Raw genomic sequence first — 9,535 nt, forward strand, 5'->3', positions numbered from 1 at the left:
TATACATATAAATTACAGTGGAATTGAGAAACATAAGTTTAATGGGGGAGCAGTACAACCTGGGTTGTACAGTAATAAGGTTGAACAAGAGGACAGAGCTGTCAGGATAATGTCTATGTTTAATGCAATGGTAATTACTTATTTATTTACATGATAATTTCCGATAAAACGGTTTTGATGGTACAATAAAAGCAGGTACTGTAAATATAGTAAGTGTTACAAGAAATATTAATACTTCGACAATAGATATTTTTTTTAGAGATGATTTAAAGGAAGGGAGTGTAGTCTTTGCTTGGATGTGTGGGGGTAAGTTGTTCCACACCTTCACACCATGATATTTTAAGGAGGTCTGGGACTGAGAGGAGCGCATGGGAGGAGGTCTTAGTAGCTCTGATTATTCCGGAACTGGAAATAATTATTGTCAAGCAAGTGATTGATAGATTTGTAGACAAAGAGGGCACAGCAGTAAGTGCTAATATCCTCGAATTTAAAAAATTTCAATACAGCAAATTTTTCGTTTGTGTGATCTGTTTTTTTTTCAAGTAGGTCATTGTCCGTACAACTCTCTTTTGTGCAGTAACCAGAGATTGTGTTTTTGAAGAGCCAGAGGCCCCCCATAGTGTGTGACACTAGATTTCTTTCATTGCTGTGAGAGTGAGTGACTGTCGAGTGTGATACATGATACCGCACTGTTTATTGAATTTACTGTGAATGGCTTGTATGTGGTTTCTCCAGTTAAGTTTTTCATCAACAATAACACTGAGGAATTTAGTATTTTGTTCGCATTTTAGGACTATATTACTAAGGTACAGGGGGTTCAAGTCTGGAGGTAAGTTTTTTCTTCTGTGAAAGATCGTGTAGTGGGTTTTCTCATGGTTTAAGGTCAGTTTATTACGTATTACCCAGGTCCCGACTTTAGTTAATTCAGTGTTCATGGTTCTCATCAAGGAATGGAGGTCTGAGTTGCTGGCATAGAGATTACTATCGTCTGCAAATAAGTTGTATTTTATGAGTGAGCTGGCGTGGACTATGTCGTTTATGTACAACAAAAACAGTACTGGACCGAGAATGGAACCTTGGGGGACTCCATACAAGGTTGGCGAGGAGTCAGATTGGTGGTTATTATAACAGACATACTGCATCCTGTTGGACAGATATGAGGTAAACCAATTGTGGGACAGGCCCCTAACGCCGTAATGTTCAAGCTTCGAAAGGAGGACGGTATGGTCGACCGTATCGGAGGCTTTAGAGAGGTCCAAGAATATACCGACTGTGAACTGTCTGTCATCAAAGGAATTTAAGATGCCATTAGTAAAAGACAGCAGAGCACTCTCAGTCGACCTTCTAGCTCTAAATCCAAACTGGGAGTCTGTAAAGATGTTATTGGCATTGCAGAAGGAATGTAGTCTATTACATGCTAACTTTTCCAGTATCTTACTTAAGGCTAGGAGGACTGATATGGGGCGGTAATTCTTGAAGAGACCTTTGTCCCCAGATTTTTTATATGCCGGGTGGACTTTAACAATTTTCAGTATATTAGGAAAGACACTACTAGTGAAGGAGGAGTTACAAATGTGGAGGAGAACAGGTAGTAATAAGTGGGCCACGCACCACCACCACCGCAAACAAAAGATTAGCTTATAAGAAAGTGCGACGTAACTAGTCATGTTAAGTCAGGTAAAAAATATGAGACCCACTAATCATCTATCCTACATCAACCTTTTAAAGTATTTAAAAGGGCTAAAAAAATCCTTTTATTCTACTCAAACTAGACACGGGCTAGTGTGGGGGGGGTTGAGGAGGGTAGGAGTGTTAGGTGGCAACGGGGATGGGAGACGAGGACTGACAATGCTAACTGTAGCAAGTGGAAGTGTGGGAGGCTGTAAGGGAATAATACTCAAAATACTGGTATAACTAACAAAAGTTAAAAACTTTGGTGTGTATTATTTCTTTTAGAATCCTGGCCGGACTGTGATCAGGACATCTTGAATCTTGGGGTTGTGGGTGAAGATAACTTTTGGTTCATAACGAAGATCAATCCTCTTGCCAGGTGGTTGAGAGAAGGTAAGGCTCTGGAATACCGTAGTGGAAAAGATGAACAACTCCATGCGCGCCAGAGCCTCTCCCAGACAAGAGCGTTTACCTGGCAGAAATATTTGCATGTGAAAATAATATAGATCATGCTTATTGGTTGTATTGGATTGGAAATTTGGAATATTAGCTAAAACAAAGACGATAAATCCAGCTTCTAAGAGTAACTGACACGGACATCTTCCACTCGAAGGTTGCTTTTACATATGCCAGCGAACACACCTAAACGGCCAGTTTCCCCAGTCATTACAGTATTTACTCTTAGGGCAGTGCACAATACTTCTGAGAGGTGAACATGCTACACTTCTAGCTTGTGCCCTCAACTCCCGAACATGTACTACAATACTCGTTGACGTTATAATGTTATTATTGAGTTTCAACAACTACATGCAAGGCCTGTAAGATCATAACTAAATTGGTAGAAGGATCTACTGTCTTTAATGAGCTCAAACGTCATAGCTTCTCGGAGGTATTGAGAATATTTACTGATCTCAACTTTAGCTGGTGTAATGACTGGTCGATGGACTTAAAGCTATGTATACTTTGTTAACGAGCTTAGATGTAGGTCAGCATGTACCGTCTCTACATGCTACGAAGACTTAGGTCACTTGGGACACCCACGCCAGAGCTGAGGACCATCTACAATGCCTTTATTCTCCCCAAACTAACGTATGCGTCACCAGCCTGGTCGTCTTCTCTCAACTCCACCCAACAACGTCAGCTAGAGAAGGTACAGAAAAGGGCCTGCAGAATCATGCTCGGCGCAGAATACTCCGGCTACACCAACGCTCTCTCCACCCTGGAAATGCCATCCCTCAGTGACCTCCACCACCAAGCACTGGAAAGGTTTGGCCGTGGACTACTGCACCACCCTCGCCATCGCCACCTCCTGCCACCTGCAGCCCCCCACCCAACTCGCGCAGTCCGCCACTACAACAAAATTCAGCCCATAAGAGCCTGCACCGATAGATATAAGAACAGCACCATCCCATCTATTGTTAAAATAATAGACAACTCCTGATTTATGTACTGCACAGCCCTGTAAATGTATTCAATTCATATTATATCATTATGTCTAAATTAAATGTAAGTCTGTATATTTTCAGCCACCGGCTGCAAATCTATTAATAAACCGTTTATTATTATTATTATTATTATTATTATTTATATTAATATATTCCAGGTACAATCCTAAAAACATGTAAACACCTTGGAAGAAATGTTTAACGTGTCTTTAACGTTTTCCCAACATATGATAATGAAGGTCCTCCTTGTTCTTATCAAAAGTTCACAGGAGACTAGCCAATTTCTCTACTGTGATAGTTGCTGTTGACCTTGATCCTTAGAGAAAGATCAGTTAAGTTGCATTCATTATGGAATACAGATAGCATGAAGTATATTTTGCTTAATTACACAAAGTATAAAACAAAGTATAAGGGTTTCAGCCAATGTGGAAAATTCGAGCAACGGGAGCATCGATACATCACAACGGCATTGGCTCACACAGTGACAAATCTTCGAATACAGAGGTGCCGTAGGTGAATTAAGATTATACTTCACTAAACGTTTAAAGAGTTACTCCAAAGAGCTCTGCTGTACACAAAATGACGACTACTTACAACTTTAGACAAGTTAGTAACATTTACAAGTGAGGAAAGTCTTCATAGCACCAGTTTTCCATAATTGTGTTAACTTACCCACACCGAAAGGTAGAAAACCTTCTTTCTTGGTGGTGAACTTCCCCTGTTGATCGAGCCATCTCTCTGGCAGGAACTTGTCAGGACGGTCCCAGTACCGAAGGTCGTGATGCACGGTCTCTTGTGCTCCCATAACAATAGTGCCCTGTAAAACACCTCCTCATAATATTATTCCATGAAATAAGTTACAACTTATATTGTATATAATGATTCATAGAAAAATATTTCACCAGTTGTTGACAACAACGAGTAAGATGTCGATGCTTCAAAGCATGAGGCCCAAGTGATAATTTACAACTGAGGAATATAATAGAGAAGGGCTACCAACCTTAGGGATGTAATAGCCGCCCAGCTGAGTGTCTCTGGTAGCTACATGCTGGGCCCCTGTAGCTGCTAGTGACGACTTACGTAGGGTCTCGTGTATGACCGCCTCCGTGTAGGGCATTCTATACAGCGACACCCATGTAAATGTTAGTATTAGCAAGACGTAATGAAACTGGAGAAAATCTTTTCCAATAATCAAATTACAAAAGTGTACAATTCAAGACTGTCTCTAAGGCTTCTACGTTTTTCTTCTAGGAAACAGAGAAAAGGAATTGACAAGTTTAGGGAAGTGGTTGATATGTAAATTTTTAATGTAGTTATCTTTACATTCTTCTTTTCTCGGCAAGAAAACCATGCAAAAATGAAGACGGAAGTAATTTTTAAAATCTTTCGAGTCATCACATTACTTCATTCACTCAACATCTTCCTGTGTGCCTCTAATCTGTTCAACAAGTATCCCCTTGATTTATTAAGCTTAATATCTCAAATTTCTTCTAACTCCACTCCTATGATCAGTGAACCGCAAGTTCTGTGGATAAAACCTAGATCTTCATGCTAAGACATTTAACAAACATGTTCCACTTAGTTGTTAACACACCGGGATAGCAACTGTTACTCCCGTGGCTGGATGCTGTTACACTTGGTACACCATTGAACAAGGTTTTGCCCTGCGGTCTTTAGTTCACAGTATATTACTTGTGTACCAATACTGAATATATGAAGAAAAACGTATATTATTTACATAGCCGGTACATATTTGTGGATGACTGCAAATATTTCCCCCCATCCAACAGGGTAATTTTTTACCTAAATCCATAAAGGAGTTAATAGGTAGTACGCTGATGATTCTACTCTTCACTCTTCACATTTTCCCCTTCCCCTGTAACACAAACTAGATCTGTTTCTAGAGCTGATATTAGATATTATTACAGTTCTATCATTTCGGATCTGTGCAGCATCTCCGAATGGGAGGGGGGGGGGGTGGGGGGGTAGAAACTTGGTTAAATTCAATAGTAATAAAACACAGTATTTACCAATTACTATTTCTAAATTAGATGATCTCCCACCAATCTCATTTCAGGATGCTATCATTCTGCCAAATTCTAAAATATATATGCTTGGCCTCACTGTTTCTTCTAATATGCCATAGTAGCCACACATCCTCAACACTGCTAAAGCTGCCTCCCAAAAGCTGGGAATGCTGTACAGATGCCGTAGGTACTTCACTCCTGAGCAGTTGCTTCAAGTATATACTGCAAGGGATTCATTCATCCTAACTTGAAGTACTGCTCTCATACCTGGGGGGGCTATTCTTTTGTCCAACTGTTAGATAGGGTGGAATCAAAGGCATTTTGTTTTATTCACTCTCCTCCTTTAGTTGACAATCTTTCTTCCCTTTCTCTTCTCCGCTATGTTGTTTCACTCTCTCTCTTTTACAGGTACTTTAACGGGCAATGTTCGGTGGATTTGGCATCCATTGTACCGCTGGCAAGTCCTTGGGCTCGTAACACACGTCATGCCCGAGGTGCCAACCATTTTTCTGTGGATGTCGGTCACACTAGAGCAGTGATTCCCAAACTTTGCAACATGACGTTTCCTTTTACTTTTTGCGAAGTCCTTACGCCATTTCCCTTACATAAGCAAAATTAATTAAAAAATCATTACAAGAGAAGAAATCCAGACTAAAACACACAGTTTGAGATCAATCTTAACATACCGTAACAGAAGATGAGGGAGGATCGGTGGCTGGTAGTGTTGTGTGAGTAGTGTGTGAGTCAGTATGGTATCCATGACATGTACAAGACACGTAAGGAGAGAGATATGAAATGATAGAAAACGGATAGGGGTGACTGCTATACTTTGGTTTTGCGCGGCTGTGTGGAAGATTCAAACGGAGAGAGTTACTCCTGAAAGACTTTTTTCATTATATTCTTTTTGAGCAAAAAATTTGCAAATTTTGGCAGATGGCTTCACGCCTCCCCTGTATCCACCTTACGCCCCCTAGTTTGGGAACCACTGCACTAGAATACATCCCCTCTTTCGTCACACAACCAAACTGTGGAATGCTCTACCTTCTTCTGTGTTTCCACGTTCATACAATTTGTCTCATTTTAAAAAGCTGGTTTTCCGGCATCTTCGTGGTGTAGAGTAATATAACCTTTTCCTTTTCTATTTTTAATTTCTTTTTATTGTTATTGTTTCGCCCCCCCCCAAGCCCCGGTGTGGGTCGATGACCTGTGCCCGGGTGGGCTATTCCCCGTAAAAAAAGAAAAAGTGGCATCATAAGAAATTGTGTCCAAGTCCCAGGTTGTTGATCTGACTGCCTTTTTGCCTTATTTACACACAATTGCAGGGTATCCATGATTTCTTTTACTTTGACAACACAACATATATGTACATATATCGTTTCTCGTTTCTCTGTATTATTATTTTTTTCTGTATTCATCCCCCCCCCCCAAGTCTTCGATGCGGGTCGGTGACCTGTGCCCGGTAGGCTAATCCCCTTAAATACATATATATATATATATATATATATATATATATATATATATATATATATATATATATATATATATATATATATATATTTATATATATATATATATATATATATATATATATATATATATATATATATATATTTATATATTTATATATTTATATATTTATATGCTTCAGGAATATATAACGAACGAGAGTGAAAGGGAAGAAGACATGATGACTTAAAACTCTTAAGAGATGAAGATTAGATTAACAGAACAGTATGCATCATTTATAGTAGGAGGTATAACAAGGAGGAGGAGGCATCACCTGAGCTTGTTGTCGAGGGTTGCCAGGGTGCCCTTAGGGAGGACCTCATCTATCTCTGCCTGCATCTTCTGCTGTACCTCCGGGTAGGTGGCCAGGTAGTAGAACAACCAGGTGAGAGTGTTAGTCGTAGTCTCACTCCCAGCCAAGAAGAGATCGAGGACTAAGATCGCCAAATCCTTCTCTAGAGTTTTGAAAAAAGTACACTTGAAAATCCTTATGCCTTATACAGGAGAGATTTGAAGTAAATTTTAATATTTTGAAGAAAAAAATACAAGACATAAAACTTTGACGAGTAGGTTGCTGTGCGTCTCAATTATCTTGTGTCTAAATTGGCCAAAATATGATGTAAATACAGGAAAAATGTAATTTTGTTGTATTTATAGATCTTAGACACCTTCACAGACAGGGATAATTTTGTTTTTTTTCTGATTTTTATTAAACAATGCTAGAAATGCTGGATATCACTTTGCCCTGCATTATCAAAGTAAGAATCAGAAGTACACTGTGTAATGTATATGTATTTCCCAGTGACTTAATTTTTTAATTTTACTGTGATAAAATTTAAAAAAAATGGTTAATTTAAAATTCAAGTAAATTCAGGGAACACCTGTTCATGCATCTCAAAACAGAAATGAAACTCCACTGTTGAGTCAGTGTCGTTTGCTCCTCCTCCCTCACAGCCAACAATGAAACTTCTTTTAATTTTTCTCGCTGATAGTTATTGCAAAGTACATTTTCCAAGTCTTAGTAGAACTAATCTTTGCAATTTTCTGGCACATTCTACGTCACCGGACTTGATTCTTAGACTTGTATTCCATGAGCTTGACAAAAATATCCTCAACGAATTGTTAGGAAGGAGAGATGTACGAATATAGTAATTCTAAGAAGTACAATAAATGTAGCATCAACTTCTATTCAGAAATAATGAGAAATGAATCTATTGCCACTGATGAGAAGCATAAAGCTCTCGTGTAAAAGCACATTAATACAGAATATCAACAGAAGGGCGTTGTCCTGAGGTCAGTACCTGGACATGACTACATCCAATTCCCTATCTCCTACTCGGTAATCATGCTAAGAGACTGGACAGTCTGTAACAAAAGAAAACAAAACAGATATCCTCAACTACGTAGAAAATAACATCTAGGTAAAGGCGTTGGTCATAATTATCCTCATCTATAAGCATGTGCTGCAGCTCAAGTTTGTTGAGGCAGACATGGGCGAAAAGCTAAGTAAAATGGGATTTGAGGTGTTACAGTGAACTGCCTTAAGCCCAGGAAAAGAAGAGAAACGCTCAGATGAAACCAGGTATCATATTCTGTTGCACCAGTGAGCCTGAAGACTCAGCCCATAACCTGATGGTACTGAAGGCAGGGTTCAGGCTGTTGACATAAAAGTCTCAATAGCGAGTGTTGCAAAACGTAAGTCTGAACCTGATGGAGGTGGACAGGGGTTCATGGAAAGAGTATGAACATGAAGGTCTTGGAGAAGATGATCTGAGGACACTCACCACTGAAGGTATTGTTCGGGTCATCCGCCTTCTCCTCCATCATCATCAGGTAACCATCTATCAGGTCCCGGGGGTCATCACGGTCCAGAGTGGCTCGGTGCTCCTCGATCTCCTTCTGCGGTAAAGTAATGAAGACTCTCACCCCCTTTCATGACAAGAACTTTAGCATGATAACTTTAATGTGTCGGACCGAACTATGAATATTTCTATTTAGCGACAGCCAAAGCTGAAAATATCACTAGTGCATAAAAAAAATGCTAAGGGAACTGTGTACCAGACAGTGTTGCACAAACATGAGTTTTCTTAGATATTCAGTCAGTCATTCAGTCAGGATAACTGTTCATTGAACAAATTATTATCTGACGTTTTCTTAAAGAAATATAACCAATATAACAAATATATTGAATTATGAAAAGTAATAAGTATAATTAAAGAGGAAAGGTGATAATAATTCATTAGTACAAAATAATACTGTGCTTATCATTAGAATGAATGTATTTTGCAGAAGTAATTCTTTATGTGTATGTAAGGGAGTGAGTACCAGCCTGTATTGATGATCTCTTTTCAGTAAGAAACAAAGCACTCACATTGAAATAATTAAGGAATTTATGTATGGTCTTCTTCTGTAAGTCAAGGTGGAAGATGCGTCCGGTAAGAGAGCCAGGAAGGAGGTACATTATCCACGGAAAAATGTCTGGGATGGCCAGATGAGCTATGCTCGCCTCCATCTCGCGAATCAAATTTTCAAATTCCAGTAGGCGTGGGTTATCCATTTCAAACTGCTTGCCTGAAAGAAAAGTGTAAATGATATATATATATATATATATATATATATATATATATATATATATATATATATATATATATATATATATATATATATATATATATATATATTTTATTAGCCCAATAGCACACGGACTTCTACATACAATCAACACCTCAACCCGCCAGGATTTGAACCCCCGGCCCACTAGCCCATGACTGACTGGGGAACGCCAACCACTGGACTACCAGGATACTAAAAGCAGTCCTAGACTTTATTATATTTCACACAAAGCCTATTTAACGAGCTTATGGCGCCGTGAACCTCTAATGGGGA

At 39.1% G+C, this 9,535-nt stretch overlaps 1 protein-coding gene across 1 annotated transcript; it reads right to left on the reverse strand.

The window, feature by feature from the left end:
- Positions 1 to 1,903: 1,903 nt before the first annotated feature.
- Positions 1,904 to 9,216, reverse strand: LOC121864464 (cytochrome P450 2L1-like). Its single transcript, XM_042363485.1, has 6 exons — positions 9,021 to 9,216; positions 8,434 to 8,548; positions 6,924 to 7,104; positions 4,117 to 4,234; positions 3,789 to 3,933; positions 1,904 to 2,143 (listed from the first exon to the last, which is right to left on the reverse strand). Exons 1-6 carry the CDS (start codon positions 9,204 to 9,206, stop codon positions 1,953 to 1,955), a joined length of 936 nt encoding a protein of 311 aa, XP_042219419.1. The 5' UTR covers positions 9,207 to 9,216; the 3' UTR covers positions 1,904 to 1,952.
- Positions 9,217 to 9,535: the final 319 nt, after the last annotated feature.

Source organism: Homarus americanus, unplaced genomic scaffold (genome assembly GCF_018991925.1).
Source record: "Homarus americanus isolate GMGI-L3 unplaced genomic scaffold, GMGI_Hamer_2.0 scaffold25860, whole genome shotgun sequence".
Lineage (NCBI taxonomy): Eukaryota > Metazoa > Arthropoda > Malacostraca > Decapoda > Nephropidae > Homarus > Homarus americanus.

What these genes read in the sequence shown, in the direction of transcription:
- LOC121864464 (XM_042363485.1), bottom strand. Translation starts at nt 9,206, where the DNA reads ATGGATAACCCACGCCTACTGGAATTTGAAAATTTGATTCGCGAGATG. An exon ending in AATTCCTTAATTATTTCAAT is followed by an intron (nt 8,549 to 9,020) that starts GTGAGTGCTTTG and finishes ACTTTACCGCAG; the next exon opens with AAGGAGATCGAGGAGCACCG. An exon ending in GCGGCTATTACATCCCTAAG is followed by an intron (nt 3,934 to 4,116) that starts GTTGGTAGCCCT and finishes GGTGTTTTACAG; the next exon opens with GGCACTATTGTTATGGGAGC.